Raw genomic sequence first — 20,786 nt, forward strand, 5'->3', positions numbered from 1 at the left:
GACAAAGGGCCTCATTGGAAAAATCACAAAGTATCCATATAACACTAGAACCGCATGGCCTTTCAGCATCCGCTAGAGAACGTTGCCGGGCGTTCCTATAGCATACGCATCAGATGCATATGCGCAAACACAAGCTTCAAAGTTTGATAAACAGTGCATAAACAACTGTAAATTATAAATTGCATGAAGAAATATTAGTGGAAATATATCCATGTAAAAACATAACAATAGTTATTATTGGGCTCCTGAGTGGCGCAGCAGTCTAAAACGTCAGAGGCTTCCCTACAGACCCTGGTTCAATTCCAGGCTGTATCATTCAGTTAGGCCTAATTGAAATTCAATTGTGAAGTAAAGTGCACAATTATCGCCCATTCATCCATGTCATTCATTCAGTGAGGAGACACACATTAGCGCCTGGCTGGGTACCAACGTCCTACAGCACAAGTTGGTGAAAATGTTCAATACTTTTAAAACATTTGTGAGTTCAAACTTCTGAAAAATGAGCAATGTAAAAATAAACATTTAAGGAAAAGTCAAAGAAAGAGCAAGAAGTTGCATTTTGTTTTGGCAGATTTTTTATCTATTTACAAAATCAAAGCGTCAGTGGCCGTCGAGCTATGACGGTTCCAGTGTTTAGAGAGGCATTGCCTCACCGCTGGCCTGGCTGGTGGGTGGATGACTAACTACTGATCCTGCTCCACCCATGAGCTGCCTCCGCTCTGTGCTAGAGAGTCACCATGCTAAAGCAAAGTCTTGTGTACATCCTGCTTCAAACTATAGAGCACCGTCACATATGCTCATGCTATAAGGGAATCATGCTACTGTGTAGGCCACCATAGCATCATAACATTGGGCACCATGCTCCAGACCCACCTTGCGTTGGTCCACAGCCTTGGCAGCAGTCACCATGCCCTCCAGACACTTGGAGATGATGGGGACGACTCTGCGCTCCACTTCGGCAAAGCTCCGGTACGTCTCTCCCAGCTTCACTGTCCGCCTCTCGTCCATGTCCTGCAGGTTCTGGAGAGGTCGGGAACACACACACACACACACACACACCCCGTGACCTCTGACCTTTTGGTGTCCTGTGAGCCAATCACAGCTCAGATTTCCATCTCTCCGGCCAATGCGGGATGAGACAGAAGTTGGAGCCTGGAGGAGAATGGCTGGACCGTGGCTTACCTTGAATATCTGTGGAATGGACACATTGAAATGTTTCCACTGTTCCCCGTTGAAGTTCTGCAGCTGAGCGGCGTACTCGTTCTTACTCTCGTCTGCCGAGTGTGTGCGCAGGTACAACTGGGACTTTGCCTGCAGTGGACAAGATGGAAAATTCAGGACCACTCAATACACACAGCAAATGACAACCTCCCATGTGTGTATGGTTGTAGGTAGTTTACATGTCAAGGCTCAAGCCAGGTCAGGACTTACCTTTTCTACCTCTGACTTGGTGGCGTTGATGTCGTTGTCTAACCTGTCGTAGCTCATCTGTGATTTCTCTGCCTCCTTGCACTCCCGCTCAAACTTCTTCTTGCTCTAAGAAAGTCAAATAGGAGACAGATTATTAGTCAAGACATATTGACCTCTTCTCTAAACCAGGAGTCAATCCTGCCTTGTAATGAATGCAAGCCTCTACCATTTCTACACGACATAGGAGAGCAAAACAGAGCAGAAACACTTTGTGGTTAAACAGGCAGCAGAGCAAACGAAAAACCTCTAAATAAATGTATGCTTTCCTCCTGCTAGAAAATCTGTACTGAATTACGTGACAGTGCAACAAAGTGGAATAACTAAGGCATTACAACACTGACATTTGCAATATGAGATTCAACTGTTGCTGGCTGCAATCACACAAGCCCTAAGAGCAGCAAAAATAATTCAGCCTTTGACAATGTGACACACAGGCAAACTGGAAAGGCATGTAATGCAGGAATACTTCTCTCATCAGTGTGTGTATGTTTGTGTATGTTTGTGTATGTGTGCCGATGTGTTCTTTTATGTATGCATCTTCCAGTGTGTGTGTATGCACTCCTTTAAGTGTGTATGTGTGTGTGTGTGTGTGTGTGTGTGTGTGTGTGTGCGCGCAGAGGTAAGTGGAGATCCTCTTGGCCCTCTCTCACAGGCAGCCCAGCAGGACTGGGCGTCTGGCTGTCGGCAGAGGGGAGCAGGTCCCTGCTGGAGGTCCACGTGTCACACAGGCCTCCTTCCCAGCGAGGGGCCTTCCCTGTCCTCTCCGTGCCCTGTGCCACGTGGCCCTCCCTCCCTCCATCCATCCATCTCTTCCCTGCCTCCTCTCACACACTCACATTGTCCATATGTTTCCAACACTGGTCCAGATACTGCTGGGCCTTCCTGCCCTCCTGAAGGTGCTGTGGAGTCAAAACACAACTCAACACACAGATGTACCATCTTAATTTGACTAGTTTCTCACAGCAGGAAAATAATCCTGCAGCAACAGGAAATGTTCATTATTATGTGGATTCTAATTAAATGGACATTTTCGTGTAGGGTTTGATACATTTAGCTAGGATAAATCAAGGTTGACATTTTAAAGTGGAAACAAACATTAGAAGCCCTTTTAAAACCTTGAATACACTACAATTTGCATTTGTGATGGAACAGAGTAAATAGGCATTTTTAACGTCAGATTCAGCCGGTGGTGACTTGTGGAATAGACACCGGCTGGAATGCGGTTTTATCCAATCAGCATTCAGGATTAGACCCACCCGTTATATAAATTAAGATAGTAGATACTCTTGTTCATACAGGTGCACTATACACAACATAACACTGTACATAATGAAGCCTGCAATACGTACATCCAGGGATTATTGTCCTACTGGTAAAGCCACTCACGTGTTTCCTCTCTGACTTGAGGTCCTGTGAATACCTCATCAGCTCTCCGTACACATTGTGTCCCATCTCCTCGGCCACTACCTCCCTCTGCCCCGCGTAGTCATTCAGCTCATTCAGGATGGAGTAGAAGGACATGCACGACGAGAACCTGAACACACAGGACAGGTTACTCAGCACAACAAACAAGGATATTAGCAAGTAAACTTTTAGAAATTAATTTGTGAGAGATAGAGAGAAAGACCGATCAGATGGCAGTGGTTATGGACAGATCTATAATATGGTTGGTCCTATGCTGGACATAGGCTCTGATTAAAAAGAGAGACCGGCTCCCCCTCTGTATCACACAGAGAGTATGAGGCCTAGTGGGAACTACAAGGCCAATAACATGTCGGACTCTGTGATAATATTGATAACAGACCACCTCCCCTTAGTGACATCACCAGCTCCCTTTATTAGAATTCTCCTACCCCCCCCCCCCACACTTAAGTACTTTTTTGGGGTATCTGTACTTTACTATTCATATTTCTGACTACTTTTACTTCACAACATTCCTTAAAAGATTGTAGGGAGTAAAAAGTACATTTTCCCCGACACCCAAAAGTACTCGTTACATTTTGAATGCATAGCAGGACTGGAAAATTGACAAATTCACTCACTTATCAAGAGAACATCCCTGGTTCATCTCTACTTCCTCTGATCTAGAGGACTCACTACACACACATGATTCGTGTGTAAATTACATCTGAATGTGGTAGAGTGCCCCCTGGTTATGCGTAAATAAAATAAACAAGAAAATGGTGACATCTGGTTTGCTTAATATAAGGAATTGGAAATGCTTTATACTTTTACATTCTATATTTTAGCAATAACATTTACTTTTGACAGACTTTTACTCAAGTAGAATTTTACTGGGTGACTTTTACTTAGTAATTTTCCATTACGGTATTTTACTTTTACTCAAGTATTAAAATTGTGTACTATTTCCAACACTGCACACATGCATCCACTGAGGAAGGACCAAGGAAGGAGGGATAGGGACATGAACTCAGCAAAAAAAGAAAACGTCCTCTCACTGTCAACTGCGTTTATTTTCAGCAAACTTAACATGTGTAAATAGTTGTATGAACATAAGATTCAACAACTGAGACATAAACTGAACAAGTTCCACAGACATGTGACTAACAGAAATTGAATAATGTGTCCATGAACAAAGGGGAGGATAAAAATCAAATGTAAGCCAGTATCTGGTGTGGCCACCAGCTGCATTAAGTACTGCAGTGCTTCTCCACCACGTGGACTGCACCATTTTAGCCAGTTCTTGCTGTGAGATGTTACCCCACTCTTCCACCAAGGCACCTGCAAGTTCCCGGACATTTCTGGGGGGAATGGCCCTAGCCCTCTCCCGCCGATCCAACAGGTCCCAGAGGTGCTCAATGGTATTGAGATCTGGGCTCTTCGCTGGCCATGGCAGAACACTGACATTCCAGCAGGATATCACGCACAGTGAGCAGTATGGCTGTTGGCATTGTCATGCTAGAGGGTCATGTCAGGATGAGCCAGCAGGAAGGATAACCACATGAGGGAGGAGGAAGTCTTCCCAGTAATGCACAGCGTTGAGATTGCCTGCAATGACAACAAGCTCAGTCAGATGATGCTATGACACACTGCCCCAGACCATGACGGACCCCCCACCTCCAAATCGATCCCGCTCCAGAGTACATGCCTCTATGTAACGCTTATTCCTTTGACGATAAATACGAATCTGACCATCCTCCCGTGATGGTGGGTTTGTGCCCATGGGAAACGTTGTTACCGATGATGTAAGGCAGGTCCTCACCAGACAATAGATCTACAAGACCTCAGTCCAGCCTCTCTCAGCCTATTGCGGACAGTCTAAGCACTGATGGAGGGATTGTGCATTCCTGGTGTAATTCCGGCAGTTGTTGTTGCCATTCTGTACCTGTCCCGCAGGTGTGATGTTCGGATGTACCGATCCTGTGCAGGTGTTGTTACACATGGTCTGTCACTGCGAGGACGATCAGCTGTCCGTCCTCAATTTCCGTCCTCAATTTCCGTCCTCAATTTGGCGTCTCACAATTTATTGCCCTGGCCACATCTGCAGTCCTCATGCCTCCTTGCAGCATGCCTAAGGCACGTTCACACAGATGAGCAGGGACCCTGGGCATCTTCCTTTTGGTGTTTTTTAGAGTCAGTAGAAAGGCCTGTTTAGTGTCCCAAGTTTTCATAACTGTGACCTTAATTGCCTACCGTCTAGTGTCTTATCAACCGTTCCACAGGTGGATGTTCATTAATTGTTTATGGTTCATTGAACAAGTATGGGATACAGTGTTAAAACCCTTTACAATGAAGATCTGTGAAGTTATTTGGATTTTTACGATTTATCTTTGAAATACATGGTCCTGAAAAAGGGACGTTTATGTTATGCATCCTTTAGAGGGCCTCCTTCACTCCCTCCCTTGTCCTCTCCCTGTCCTGTTACAGCACCAGTTTTAGCACACAGGGCCAAATGATGTAGGGATAATTTAATTAATTAGGGGAAGAGTTTCAGAGAATTCAGAGGGTGGTGTCCCAAATATCAGTGCTGTGAGGCTGAGGCAAATGGGAGCCCTCCCTCCTTCCCTCAGTCCGTCTCTCCCTCCCTCCCTCCCTCCTTCCCTCAGTCCGTCTCTCCCTCCCTCCCTCCCTCCTTCCCTCAGTCCGTCTCTCCCTCCCTCCCTCCTTCCCTCAGTCAGTCTCTCCCTCCCTCCCTCCTTCCCTCAGTCAGTCTCTCCCTCCCTCCCTCCTTCCCTCAGTCAGTCACTCTCCCTCCCTCCCTCCTTCCCTCAGTCACTCTCCCTCCCTCCCTCCTTCCCTCAGTCACTCTCCCTCCCTCCCTCCTTCCCTCAGTCAGTCTCTCCCTCCCTCCCTCCTTCCCTCAGTCACTCTCCCTCCCTCCCTCCTTCCCTCAGTCAGTCTCCCTCCCTCCCTCCTTCCCTCAGTCAGTCTCTCCTCCCTCCCTCCTTCCCTCAGTCAGTCTCTCCCTCCCTCCCTCCTTCCCTCAGTCAGTCTCTCCCTCCCTCCCTCCCTCCGTCAGTCTCTCTCTCCCTCCCTCCCTCCCTCCGTCAGTCGGTCTCTCCCTCCCTCCTTCCCTCAGTCAGTCCCTCCTTCCCTCAGTCAGTCTCTCCCTCCCTCCTTCCCTCAGTCAGTCTCTCCCTCCCTCCGTCTCTCCCTCCCTCCTTCCCTCAGTCCGTCTCTCCCTCCCTCCTTCCCTCAGTCAGTCTCTCCCTCCCTCCCTCCTTCCCTCAGTCAGTCTCTCCCTCCCTCCCTCCTTCCCTCAGTCAGTCTCTCCCTCCCTCCCTCCTTCCCTCAGTCAGTCTCTCCCTCCCTCCCTCCTTCCCTCAGTCACTCTCCCTCCCTCCTTCCTCAGTCACTCTCCCTCCCTCCTTCCCTCAGTCAGTCTCTCCCTCCTTCCCTCAGTCAGTCTCTCCCTCCTTCCCTCAGTCACTCTCCCTCCCTCCTTCCCTCAGTCAGTCTCTCCCTCCCTCCCTCCGTCAGTCTCTCCCTCCCTCCCTCCTTCCCTCAGTCAGTCTCTCCCTCCCTCCCTCCTTCCCTCAGTCACTCTCCCTCCCTCCTTCCCTCAGTCACTCTCCCTCCCTCCGTCAGTCTCTCCCTCCTTCCCTCAGTCACTCTCCCTCCCTCCTTCCCTCAGTCAGTCTCTCCCTCCTTCCCTCAGTCACTCTCCCTCCCTCCCTCCGTCAGTCTCTCCCTCCCTCCTTCCCTCAGTCAGTCTCTCCCTCCCTCCTTCCCTCAGTCAGTCTCTCCCTCCCTCCCTCCGTCAGTCTCTCTCTCCCTCCCTCCCTCCGTCAGTCTCTCCCTCCCTCCTTCCCTCAGTCAGTCTCTCCCTCCCTCCCTCAGTCAGTCTCTCCCTCCCTCCCTCAGTCAGTCTCTCCCTCCCTCCCCTCAGTCAGTCTCTCCCTCCCTCCCTCCTTCCCTCAGTCAGTCTCTCCCTCCCTCAGTCAGTCTCTCCCTCCCTCAGTCAGTCTCTCCCTCCCTCAGTCAGTCTCTCCCTCCCTCAGTCAGTCCCTCCCTCAGTCAGTCTCTCCCTCCCTCAGTCAGTCTCTCCCTCCCTCAGTCACTCCCTCCCTCAGTCAGTCTCTCCCTCCCTCAGTCTCTCCCTCCCTCAGTCTCTCCCTCCCTCCCTCCCTCCTTCCCTCAGTCAGTCTCTCCCTCCCTCCCTCCTTCCCTCAGTCAGTCTCTCCCTCCCTCCTTCCCTCCGTCAGTCTCTCCCTCCCTCCCTCCCTCCCTCCCTCAGTCAGTCTCTCCCTCCCTCCCTCAGGCAGTCTCTCCCTCCCTCCCTCAGTCAGTCTCTCCCTCCTTCCCTCAGTCAGTCTCTCCTTCCTCCCTCAGTCAGTCTCTCCCTCCCTCAGTCAGTCTCTCCCTCCCTCCTCCTCCCTCCCTCAGTCAGTCTCTCCCTCCTTCCCTCAGTCAGTCTCTCCCTCCCTCCCTCCTTCCCTCAGTCAGTCTCTCTCTCTCCCTCCTTCCCTCCTTCCCTCAGTCTCTCCCTCCCTCCTTCCCTCAGTCTCTCCCTCCCTCCTTCCCTCAGTCTCTCCCTCCCTCCCCTCAGTCAGTCTCTCCCTCCCTCCCCTCAGTCAGTCTCTCCCTCCCTCCCCTCAGTCAGTCTCTCCCTCCCTCCCCTCAGTCAGTCTCTCCCTCCCTCCCTCCTTCCCCTCAGTCAGTCTCTCCCTCCTTCCCTCAGTCAGTCTCTCCCTCCCTCCCTCAGTCAGTCTCTCCCTCCCTCCTTCCCTCAGTCTCTCCCTCCCTCCCTCCCTCCCTCCCTCAGTCTCTCCCTCCCTCCCCTCAGTCAGTCTCTCCCTCCCTCCCCTCAGTCAGTCTCTCCCTCCCTCCCTCCTTCCCTCAGTCAGTCTCTCCCTCCTCAGTCAGTCTCTCCCTCCCTCAGTCAGTCTCTCCCTCCCTCAGTCAGTCTCTCCCTCCCTCAGTCACTCCCTCCCTCAGTCTCTCCCTCCTCAGTCAGTCTCTCCCTCCCTCAGTCAGTCTCTCCCTCCCTCAGTCTCTCCCTCCCTCAGTCTCTCCCTCCCTCCCTCCCTCAGTCAGTCTCTCCCTCCCCTCCCTCCGTCAGTCTCTCCCTCCCTCCTCAGTCAGTCTCTCCCTCCCTCCCTCAGTCAGTCTCTCCCTCCCTCCCTCAGTCAGTCTCTCCCTCCCTCCCTCAGTCAGTCTCTCCCTCCCTCCCTCAGTCAGTCTCTCCCTCCCTCCCTCAGTCAGTCTCTCCCTCCCTCCCTCAGTCAGTCTCTCCCTCCTCCCTCAGTCAGTCTCTCCCTCCTTCCCTCAGTCAGTCTCTCCCTCCTTCCCTCAGTCAGTCTCTCCCTCCCTCCCTCAGTCAGTCTCTCCCTCCTTCCTCAGTCAGTCTCTCCCTCCCTCAGTCAGTCTCTCCCTCCCTCAGTCAGTCAGTCTCTCCCTCCCTCCTCCCTCCCTCAGTCAGTCTCTCCCTCCCTCCTTCCCTCAGTCTCTCCCTCCCTCCTTCCCTCAGTCTCTCTCTCTCCCTCCTTCCCTCAGTCAGTCAGTCTCTCCCTCCCTCCTTCCCTCAGTCTCTCCCTCCATCCTTCCCTCAGTCTCTCCCTCCCTCCTTCCCTCAGTCTCTCCCTCCCTCCTTCCCTCAGTCTCTCCCTCCCTCAGTCAGTCTCTCCCTCCCTCAGTCAGTCTCTCCCTCCCTCAGTCAGTCTCTCCCTCCCTCAGTCAGTCTCCCTCCAGTCAGTCTCCCTCAGTCAGTCTCTCCCTCCCTCCCTCAGTCAGTCTCTCCCTCCCTCCCTCAGTCAGTCTCTCCCTCCCTCCCTCAGTCAGTCTCTCCCTCCCTCCCTCAGTCAGTCTCTCCCTCCCTCCCTCAGTCAGTCTCTCCCTCCCTCCCTCAGTCAGTCTCTCCCTCCTTCCCTCAGTCAGTCTCTCCCTCCTTCCCTCAGTCAGTCTCTCCCTCCTTCCCTCAGTCAGTCTCTCCCTCCCTCCCTCCTCTCCCTCAGTCAGTCTCTCCCTCCTTCCCTCAGTCAGTCTCTCTCTCCCTCCTTCCCTCAGTCAGTCAGTCTCTCCCTCCCTCCTTCCCTCAGTCTCTCCCTCCCTCCTTCCCTCAGTCTCTCTCTCTCCCTCCTTCCCTCAGTCAGTCAGTCTCTCCCTCCCTCCTTCCCTCAGTCTCTCCCTCCATCCTTCCCTCAGTCTGTCCCTCCCTCCTTCCCTCAGTCTCTCCCTCCCTCCTTCCCTCAGTCTCTCCCTCCCTCAGTCAGTCTCTCCCTCCCTCAGTCAGTCACTCCCTCCCTCAGTCAGTCTCTCCCTCCCTCAGTCAGTCTCTCCCTCCCTCAGTCAGTCTCTCCCTCCCTCCCTCAGTCAGTCTCTCCCTCCCTCCCTCAGTCAGTCTCTCCTCCCTCCCTCAGTCAGTCTCTCCCCCTCCCTCCCTCCCTCAGTCAGTCTCTCCCTCCCTCAGTCAGTCACTCCTCCCTCAGTCAGTCTCTCCCTCCCTCAGTCTCTCCCTCCCTCAGTCTCTCCCTCCCTCTCCCTCCCTCCCTCCCTCCCTCAGTCAGTCTCTCCCTCCCTCCCTCCTTCCCTCAGTCAGTCTCTCCCTCCCTCCTTCCCTCCGTCAGTCTCTCCCTCCCTCCCTCCCTCCCTCAGTCAGTCTCTCCCTCCCTCCCTCCCTCAGTCAGTCTCTCCCTCCCTCCCTCAGGCAGTCTCTCCCTCCCTCCCTCAGTCAGTCTCTCCCTCCCTCCCTCAGTCAGTCTCTCCCTCCCTCCCTCAGGCAGTCTCTCCCTCCCTCCCTCAGGCAGTCTCTCCCTCCCTCCCTCAGTCAGTCTCTCCCTCCCTCCCTCAGTCAGTCTCTCCCTCCTTCCCTCAGTCAGTCTCTCCCTCCTTCCCTCAGTAAGTCTCTCCCTCCCTCAGTCAGTCAGTCTCTCCCTCCCTCAGTCAGTCTGTCCTCCCTCAGTCAGTCAGTCTCTCCCTCCCTCAGTCAGTCAGTCTCTCCCTCCCTCCCTCCCTCCCTCAGTCAGTCTCTCCCTCCCTCCTTCCCTCAGTCAGTCTCTCTCTCTCCCTCCTTCCCTCAGTCAGTCAGTCTCTCCCTCCCTCCTTCCCTCAGTCTCTCCCTCCCTCCTTCCCTCAGTCTCTCCCTCCCTCCTTCCCTCAGTCTCTCCCTCCCTCCTTCCCTCAGTCTCTCCCTCCCTCCTTCCCTCAGTCTCTCCCTCCCTCCCTCCCTCAGTCTCTCCCTCCCTCCCTCAGTCTCTCCCTCCTTCCCTCAGTCTCTCCCTCCTTCCCTCAGTCTCTCCCTCCTTCCCTCAGTCTCTCCCTCCTTCCCTCAGTCTCTCCCTCCTTCCCTCAGTCTCTCCCTCCTTCCCTCAGTCTCTCCCTCCTTCCCTCAGTCTCTCCCTCCTTCCCTCAGTCTCTCCCTCCTTCCCTCAGTCTCTCCCTCCTTCCATCAGTCTCTCCCTCCTTCCCTCAGTCTCTCCCTCCTTCCCTCAGTCTCTCCCTCCTTCCCTCAGTCTCTCCCTCACTCACAGACCTTTGATATCATTCCTGTGCGATAGCAGCCAATAATGTCTACGTCAGAGTCAGATATCCTACACAGCTGTAGGACTTGCTAACTCTTGCTGACTTGTTACTCTATTTTATGGAAGCAATTAAACATTTAAAAAGTGCTGTGTTGCCATGGCAGTCTGTGTTTTTGGTGACCGGTCTTAGTGGAAAGGCCCAGTGTGTGTGGCATAAAGCTGATACCGTTCACAGGTTGTCAACCATTTAATACAAATGGGTCTAATCTACTCACCTAGGTTCATCATCTTTGGAGCGCTTGGGACAGTACTTCTTAACCAGGTTCCTGTGAGGAGAGAGGATACATATGGTCAGAGACAGATGAGAGTGAGACAGACAGAACGCTGCCTTTTTTACTCCCCAAGACAGGAGCACATTAACCAAAATTACAGCTCTTTCTTTATTTCAGTATTTCCTTCTGTATGTGAATATGATAAAATGATTGGCTGAGTTTCTCGCATTCAGACGCTCCTCAGAGAGAGACTAGATAAAAGTAGGTCAGACCGACACAGATAACCTGGTACTGTGTGATATTCCTGCACTCTCCTCGGTTGTTCCCTACAGAACACATGCAGGAGGAGCAACACAAAAGACATGGTTGTCTTTGATAAAGTAGTCCCTCTGGAGAGGGGCTTCTGTAGTGTGGGGCTGTGCTGTGGTGCTCTTCAGGCATGCAGTGCTCAGGTTCCACTCGCTCTTTAGGGATGAATAGAGGAGGAATACAGAGAGGTTTTCAGAACTTGCCGCCGCCCTGCCCCCTCCTCCAATCAGTCCCCACTGAGACCAACTAATGAAGGGGCTTACACCAAACAGCACTCGGTTTCCCAGTCCTGGGAGTGGCTAAACACACACACACACACACACACACACACACACACACACACACACACACACACACACACACACACACACACACACACACACACACACACACACACACACACACACTCTAGGGAGTCAGAGACTGGGGAGAAATACGTCCACAGAAACGGTAGAGAGGAGGAGTGCTGAAAATGGTAGCAGCGTGAAGCAGATCAGCATGTAATGCACATGTTTTAAGAATGCATGAGGGCGAAATCACAAAGCTCTTCTTCAGCCCATGATTCATAGCTGGATATTCACTGGGTGACACACGCCGTGACTAAACATTCCCAGTTTAGTCGTCATTCAGACGCATTTCTTTAAAATAAAATAATCCTCAGCATATTGGTGCTGTAACTAGGCAACACCCAAAGGAGGAGGAGGGGGGGGTGGAGCCTGGTGGGGGTGCAGAGGCCACAGCTGGAGTTTCTACGTTACGACCACAGCTCCAGGGATGACCACCGCTCCATGGGGACTGCACAGTTTCTAAATCATACTAACAGAGATACTTACGGCAGGTTGCATTTTATGTGGGCTAGAATGTACCTATATGCATCTGATCAGTGCGGGATCACCTATGGTTTACCAACCTAGCCTACATCTTCCTCATCTTGTCAAACCAGTGGTCTCACAAACTCAATAACTCGTCGTTTTAGAACTCTTTGTTGTTGTTTTTTTTCTTCTCCTTGGTAGATTTGCTCCAAAGGTGATAACATGGTTGTCAGGGAGGATACAGCCTTGAGGGTGCAATCCAACAGCATATAAATGGGTTTACATCTGTAACAAACTCCAGCGTTCCCATTGGAGGGGCGTTGGCATCTGCCTACTCCTCTACTGTCTCGAGACTGGCCAGTAGCCACCTCCTAGATATCTATTATATTGATTTGTGGCCCTCCAAAAATCTATTAATGGCAGCACAACCATGTCAGATTGGGCTGAGCTGGCCCTATTGTTCAGGCTGAGTGGACACTTTTAGATACTCATCAAATCACATCATTTGATAATTATCCTAGTCATTATTTCAGTACCGGTAATTCTACATTGATATTAGATGATTAGCATATTGAAGGTTAATATACAGTACTAATGCATCCATGTCAAATATACAGTGGGGCAAAAAAGTATTTAGTCAGCCACCAATTGTGCAAGTTCTCACACTTAAAAAGATGAGATGCCTGTAATTTTCATCATAGGTACACTTCAACTATGACAGACAAAATGAGAAAAAAAAATCCAGAAAATCATATTGTAGGAATTTTAATGAATTAATTTGCAAATTATGGTGGAAAATAAGTATTTGGTCAATAACAAAAGTTTCTCAATACTTTGTTATATTAACCTTTGTTGGCAATGACAGAGGTCAAACGTTTTCTGTAAGTCTTCACAAGGTTTTCACACACTGTTGCTGGTATTTTGGCCCATTCCTCCATGTAGATCTCCTCTAGAGCAGTGATGTTTTGGGGCTGTTGCTGGGCAACACAGACTTTCAACTCCCTCCAAAGATTTTCTATGGGGTTGAGATCTGGAGACTGGCTAGGCCACTCCAGGACATTGAAATGCGTCTTACGAAGCCACTTCTTCGTTGCCCGGGCGGTGTGTTTGGGATCATTGTCATGCTGAAAGACCCAGCCACGTTTCATCTTCAATGCCCTTGCTGATGGAAGGAGGTTTTCACTCAAAATCTCACGATACATGGCCCTATTCATTCTTTCCTTTACACGGATCAGTCGTCCTGGTCCCTTTGCAGAAAAACAGCCCCAAAGCATGATGTTTCCACCCCCCAGTAGGTATGGTGTTCTTTGGATGCAACTCAGCATTCTTTGTCCTCCAAACACGACGAGTTGAGTTTTTACCAAAAAGTTATATTTTGGTTTCATCTGACCATATGACATTCTCCCAATCTTCTTCTGGATCATTCAAATGCTCTCTAGCAAACTTCAGACGGGCCTGGACATGTACTGGCTTAAGCAGGGGGACACGTCTGGCACTGCAGGATTTAAGTCCCTGGCAGGCGTAGTGTGTTACTGATGGTAGGCTTTGTTACTTTGGACCCAGCTCTCTGCAGGTCATTCACTAGGTCACCCATGTGGTTCTGGGATTTTTGCTCACTGTTGATCATTTTGTGACCATTTTGACCCCACGGGGTGAGATCTTGCGTGGAGCCCCTGATCGAGAGAGATTATCAGTGGTCTTGTGTGTGTGTGTGTATATATATATATATATATGCCATTTAGCAGACGCTTTTGTATGTCTTCCATTTCCTAATAATTGCTCCCACACTTGATTTCTTCAAACCAAGCTGCGTACCTATTGCAGATTCAGTCTTCCCAGCCTGGTGCAGGTCTACAATTTTGTTTCTGGTGTCTTTGACAGCTCTTTAGTCTTGGCCATAGTGGAGTTTGGAGTGTGACTGTTTGAAGTTGTGGACAGGTGTCTTTTATACCTATAAGAAGTTCAAACAGGTGCCATTAATACAGGTAACGCGTAGAGGACAGAGGAGCCTCTTAAAGAAGAAGTTACAGCTCTGTGAGAGACAGAAATCTTGCTTGTTTGTCGGTGACCAAATACTTATTTTCCACCATAATTTGCAAATCAATTCATTGTAGGATTTTTTTAATGAGATTTTCTGGATTTTTTTTCTCATTTTGTCTGTCATAGTTGAAGTGTACCTATGATGAAAATTACAGGCCTCTCTCATATTTTTAAGTGGGAGAACTTGCACAATTGGTGGATGACTAAATACGTTTTTGCCCCACTGTACGTCTACATCTATAACACAGAATACCATATTCTACACAGAATACTCATTCAATTAATGATGTAAAGTATAGGCAAAACCCCTCAAAAACAGTTCTATGGAACTGAACGATAAAAGCCACATTCTTACCTTAACTGTTTTGCATAGGTCTGTTCAATCTCCAGCCTTTCCTTGACAAACTTTGCATACCTCTCTAGGAAGTCGATCCCCCATTGAGTATGCTTGTCAAGGTTTTCAAACTGGTCCTGAGAGAGAGGGATGGAGAAAAGAGGGAGAAAGAGAGACGTTAGGGTTGGAGAGAGATGACTATATGAGTGCTTACAGTGGCATGCATATGATGGATTAAATTAAACGAGGCATGAATGAGAACCCAGTCTTCTGACATTGAATAACAAGCACATGTTGAGTCACTATTCCTGTGCTAGGCTGTACTTCCTCAATGATCACACTGGGTACTATCAAGAGTATGTCAAATGATAGGAAAGCTACAGACACACAGCACAGGCATACAGACACACAGCACAGGCATACAGACACACAGCACAGGCATACAGACTAGATACTCCATACTTCTACAGATGAGAATTCCAAGGTGCCTAAGAGAAGAACCGGTAACCTATCGTTTCGAGAGTTAAACGGAAACTTTACCATTTTTCAACTTCATATTCATCATCTCCAGCAGCACCCCAACATCCACATATATGAACCTGGTGCGTTTCTATGTTTTGTAGTAAAAAAAAATACATAGGTAGATAAGTGTTTCCAATGACATCAGTGCGCATCGTGTGATTTTGACCAATTGTGAGTACGCATCGCATATGAATTGCCTACAAATATGTTGTCGTTGGAAAGTCATCTTTCTCTATATTTTTGACTACAAAACATAGAACTGCTCCATTCTCACATATGTTGATTTTGGGGTGCTGCTAGAGATGATGAATATGAAGTGGATTTTTATTTTTATTTTTAAATGTCCCTTTAAGGCAGAACAGGCTTTACAGTATATTTTAGATGCTTTAAGCAGCCTGAGATGAATATCCATACAAGGTCAACGTTGTATCGTTTCGAGAGATGCCTTATAACAGTGTTGGGCTGAGAGGAAAATGTTGAAACCACACCAGTCAACACAGCTGACAACCTCTCCTCATGTGACCCTCTTGGCTGAAATTTTTTAAAAGTGTATTTTTCCATATATAGACACATTGTGTGTTTTAAGTCAAATCAACTATATGCACTAAGCTTGTCTGATGCTTTAAGCACACCGTTTTATGAAATAATTAAGACAAATAACTAGAGGGAGTACGACCGCAATTGATTTCACTGTGCAGCGCTGGGCTCAGACTCGCTGTGCTAAAAAAGGACAGCCACTGACTGTGACTCGCCCCCATCGTCTCTCCTTCCTGCTGCAGTGACCACCACAAAACATCAAGTGTTTATTGCGTGGTTGAAGCTGCAACATAATTATAGCCATTACTGACTGAACATTACTGCTACCAAAATCATTAATTTGTTTAGGAAAAAAAAATCCCTATTCCCTCAACCATTGCTCTCTTTACGTGACACATGTATGCATCACATGTTGACCTATAGCATGATCACATCAATAAATTGGTTATAACAAACTGAATGCCGTACCACGTGACAGCAAAATGGATGCAGAGAACATGACAAAAAAACGGGGGAATGTTTACTGGTTGCTCAGGAGGTAAAGGGGAAGTCAGATGTGTGGAATAAATTTGACTAGTTGTGGAAAACACTGGAAGATCAAGAAAAGGCAAGGAGCAAGTGCTGCGTGCATATTATGTGTACCAAACTTGTGCTGTTAGATTACAATATAATTTTCCTGAACGATTGGTACGTAAACAATAATAAATAAATTAAGCGTACAAGAGAGTTGTAAAAAATAAAAACGCTAAAGCCTTTATTACAGCAAAGACTAAAAACAGTCGCATACATTCGTGAATGCAATTTCTGAAACAGAATGATTTATTCTTTACACTAATTATTCAAGGGTCGCTTTATTGTATTTTAAAACTAAAATGCTTGATTGCATTTCAAATCATGAATGACTCGTATGCTATGTGATGTCAAATGAATGAATGATTGATACAGTAGCCTCTATAAATATTGAAATATAGGCATTAAAACTAAACAGGACACGCTCTTAGGCCTACAGCTCAATGGTGGTTATACTTATTATTATAATGATCATAATAATAATAACGAGAAAAGGGAGGGTTATCATTATTATAAATATAATTTGACAATTTGGAACAGTGTAAACACTAAATCAATTATAAATAATACCAGAGACTGTAAAGCCTTCATTACAGAATGGCAAAGATTAAAAACAGCCAAATTTGTGAAATTGTTTACCCGATATTGTGGTTGTGTGAGGCTTGGTGCCCACGGAATCCTGTAGGGTGTTAAACAAATACTCAAAACAGGCAACAGAATCAGGATCTGTCTTATTTCTGTAGGTAAATATGGATGATTTATAAAGCCAGGCACATTTAACAGTTAGGGTTTCCTCCTCACTTTATTTTTCTTTACAATTAAAACCCTCCTCACTTTATTTTTCTTTACAATTAAGACAAGGCCTGTTTCTCGTCTCCGAACACCGCTGCTGCCTCCACTCACTGTTTTCAACACCAATAGGGTGGTCAACTTTGTTATTATTCACATAGCAACATGGTCTATGAAAAGAAAAGGTCGACCGATTATGATTTTTCAACGCCGATACCGATTATTGGACGACCAAAAAAAAGCTGATACCGATTAAAATCGGCCAATTTAACATTTATTTATTTGTAATAATGACAATTACAACAATACTGAATGAACACTTATTTTAACTTAATATAATACATTAGTAGAATCAATTTAGCCTGAAATAAACAAACAATTTGGTTTAAATAATGAAAACAAAGTGTTAGAGAAGAAAGTAAAAGTGCAATATGTGCCATGTAAAAAAGCTAACGTTTTAGTTCCTTGCTCAGAATAGGAGAACATGTGAAAGCTGGTGGTTCCTTTTAACATGAGTCTCCAATATTCCCAGGTAAGAAGTTTTAGGTTGTAGTTATTATAGGAATTATAGGACTATTTCCCTCTATATCATTTGTATTTCATTAACCTTTGACTATTGGATGTTCTTATAGGCATTCTTATAGGCACTTTAGTATTGCCAGTGTAACAGTATAGCTTCCGTCCCTCTCCTCACTCCTCCCTGGGCTCGAACCAGGAACACAACGACAACAGCCACCCTCGAAGCAGCAGCGTTACCCATGCAGAGCAACGGAAACAACCACTTATTTATATATATTTTTAATATATATATTTTTTTTAAACACTCCTAGGCTCAGAGCGAGTGATGTTTGAAACGCTATTAGCGCACGCTAACTAGCCAGCCATTTCACATCGGTTACACCAGCCTCATCTCGAGAGTTGATAGGCTTGAAGTCATAAACAGCGCAATGCTTAACGCATAACGAAGAGCTGCTGGCAAAACGCACGAAAGTGCGTGTTTAAATGAATGTTTACGCATCTGCTTCTGCCTACCACCGCTCAGTCAAATACTTAGATACTTGTATGCTCAGTCAGTCAGATTATATGCAACGCAGGACACGCAAGATAATATCTAGTAATATCATCAACCATGTGTAGTTAACTAGTGATTATAATGGATTTTTATAAGATAAGTTTAATGCTAGCTAGCAACTTTGCTTGACTTACTGCATTCGCGTAACAGGCAAGTCTCCTTATGGAGTGCAATGATAGAGAGGCAGGTCGTTATTGCGTTGGACTAGTTAACTGTAAGGTTGCAAGATTGGATCCCCCGAGCTGACAAGGTGAAAATCTGTCATTCTGCCCCTGAACGAGGCAGTTAACCCACGGTTCCTAGGCCGTCATTGAAAATAAGAATGTGTTCTTAACCGACTTGCCTAGTTAAATAAATAAAAAGTAAAATCGGCAAAATCGGTGTCCAAAATCACCGGTTGTTATGAAAACTTGAAATCGGCCCTAATTAAATCGGCCATTCCGATTAAATCGGTCGACCTCTAATGAAAAGTTGCCAATTCAACAGCGCACTGATGCGTTTCTGAACTGCGAAGAGCGTTCACTATCCAACGCAGGAGAAAGCACATTTGTTATATAAATAATAACAATTCATCTTACGTAATACAACCATATACATTTTCAATATCACGTCTTAGAGTGATGGACTGTGCCATCCCCATGTCTTCCACAATGAATCAGTCCACTCAGACGGGTGTCTTGTACACCATGATTTTAGATTTAAATGTTTAGCTACTGCCCGACTAATGAAATCTCGGTCGACTAACAAACAATCCACCAGTTGACTAAATGGGGTCAGCCCTACACGTCACATTATTATTTTACATTATGAAGGTTACCATAGTACCCCAGAACAGTTGCGCCAGTCATGTGTTTGTTTGTAAATAGCAGAACGGGAGAAAGCAGGAGCAGGTTAGTTCAGCTTTGCATTGACAGGGGTCGCGTCAATGTTTGTAAAATGTAAAATGTTTTTTTTTTTTGCTTCATTAGCGTGATCAGGGACATGCAACTATAGTTTTCCTTCACAGAAAATACATCAGTGCAACACATTTAGGCAGAAAATGTTATCTGATGACAATGAAGCTAACAGAAGAGTTTTTCCTTCAGCCAAGCATGTGTCAAAACCTTGTTCATTTGCGCAGTATCTCTCATTCACATTCGCTTGTAAAATGTCCAACTCACCAAAAATGACTTAATGACTTAAAAATGTAACTCCATGGAAATTCATTCATACTTGTGCTAATTTTCTTTGCATTCTGGTAATAGACAACCAATGGGATTTTATGCACGGTTTTTAGGCACCCCCTTAAGGACGGTAAGAACATCTGGATACTGTACAGTACAGCTAGGTAGGTTTAGGAGCGAACAGTGGAGCCATACCAAAGTCAGTCAGACTCCGCATACTGACAGCCTTTGATTTCACCTGAGGGCTAACCTTCCTACTTCAGAGCTTGTTTGGAGGCTGAGAATAGGTGGTGAGAAACTGTCAGTATCATCCCCACCAAAGATATATACACAGCCCAGACCTGAGTCAGGTGAGGTGAGTAACTCCCATGCTGTGTTCTGGGATACCGAGGGAAAGAGGGGGATAATATAGAGGGAAAGAGAGGGGGAATAATATAGAGGGAAAGAGAGGGGGATAATAGAGGGAAAGAGAGGGGGACAATAGAGGGAAAGAGAGGGGGATAATATAGAGGGAAAGAGAACGAGGGATGGATTCCAGTTTCACCCTGAAGTGGTCTGTCTGAAGAGAGCTCTGGTGTCGTCTCCTCTCCGCATGTTTGAGCTGTGCTGGAGGAGAAGGGGAGAAAGGGAGAGAAGAAGAAAAGTAGAGAGAGAGGGGAAGGGGTGTCTCAATCTCTCCCATGGCTTGTTCCCTGCCTGGGAGCGAGGCTGTGTTCAGGATTGGCTTAGGACCTAGACAGACCCACAGAGACTGACTGGTGGACTCCAGCCAACACACTTCCCCTGTGAGAGAACAATAAGCAGGCCGTCCCAACGGATCCCTCCTCACTGACGCTTCACAGACGCTTCACAGACTCAGTCCATATGCACACAGGGAGGGAGGAGAAAAAGAATGTGCAAGCTACAGTCAAATCCATGGGCCTGTTAAACCATACATGAAACCCATTCTCAGAAAATGTGAGCACAGATCATGGTCTAATACTATGACTAATACCATAACTTTACCTTCCTCTGGCTCAGGGACAAAGATGTGTTGCTCATGTAAAAAAATAATCATGAACATGTAAGTATCCGTACCCTGTAGGATCTATAAAATCAACAACAGATACGGAATTGACAACCATTCCAGAAGTACATCCTGTGACGAGGCAAAGCATGCCAAATGAGATGTTCGCAACCGTTTCACACCAACACACAGACACAGAGAAAGAGCGAAAGAGGACAGAGAGAGAAGAAAAAACAAGGGGCTAAAAAGTATTTTCTGGAGCATCGACTGTGACCAGGTCTGCCTGAGCGGCCAGGCCCCTGCTGCTGCTACATTCTCATTCACACGGCTCACTCAGCTGCCTGGATGGAAATCATTTCTCCTCTTTTGCCATTTCAGGCTCTCCAGAGCTTAAATGCCGAGCACATGTCAGGGTCCTGTACTCATGACAACCTATGGGGGGGAATGGAGAACAGAGAAGGAGGCCTTGTGCCTCCAATAACAACAAGAACCAATTATTCTCACTTCTGCTTAATTGTCCTCGGTCTTTTCACACAGTAAACCAACAGAAAAACTCCTTTGGTTGAGTTAATGATTGTTGACATTAGAGAAAGATCACATTTTTTGGGCCGATGCCAATACCGATTTGAGGGTCAAGGAGGCCGATATTTTAGACCAATATTCAATATCAATATATTTGAAAATGCATCACCTTTTTTTTTTACTCAGCTGCCAGGACAAAAAAAATTAAAACCACTCCATTGGCTAGTTCAGCTATGTGTCAAGAAATGAGCCTACTGCTACGATAGGATAGAGCGAGGCTGTAACTCCATTTCCTTTCACATCTCTCTCCATCGCTCATATCACTTGCTGGCTGCTGTTTATAGCTACTTTGTTAACTAGCTCAATGGTGATGTCTTCTGCTACCAAGCCTAACATGTGCACATCTCACAAGGAGAGTGAGGGTAGGAAAGCGATTTAACGTCAATG

The 20,786-nt window shown here is 47.2% G+C and overlaps 1 protein-coding gene across 2 annotated transcripts in view; it reads right to left on the reverse strand.

Moving 5' to 3' along the window:
* LOC118359147 (formin-binding protein 1-like) overlaps nt 1-20,786 on the reverse strand; it is a 76,588-nt gene that overhangs the window by 9,360 nt on the left and 46,442 nt on the right. For both annotated transcript variants that reach the window (XM_052480443.1, XM_035737439.2), the window contains exons 2-8: nt 14,180-14,295; nt 10,667-10,717; nt 2,857-3,004; nt 2,307-2,369; nt 1,432-1,536; nt 1,183-1,311; nt 874-1,020 (exon numbers count right to left, since the gene is read on the reverse strand). In XM_052480443.1, the coding sequence (XP_052336403.1) occupies nt 874-1,020; nt 1,183-1,311; nt 1,432-1,536; nt 2,307-2,369; nt 2,857-3,004; nt 10,667-10,717; nt 14,180-14,295 (759 nt within the window). The remainder of the gene's footprint in view (nt 1-873; nt 1,021-1,182; nt 1,312-1,431; nt 1,537-2,306; nt 2,370-2,856; nt 3,005-10,666; nt 10,718-14,179; nt 14,296-20,786) is intronic.

This window comes from Oncorhynchus keta, chromosome 26 (genome assembly GCF_023373465.1).
Source record: "Oncorhynchus keta strain PuntledgeMale-10-30-2019 chromosome 26, Oket_V2, whole genome shotgun sequence".
In the NCBI taxonomy this organism is placed as follows: Eukaryota; Metazoa; Chordata; class Actinopteri; order Salmoniformes; family Salmonidae; genus Oncorhynchus; species Oncorhynchus keta.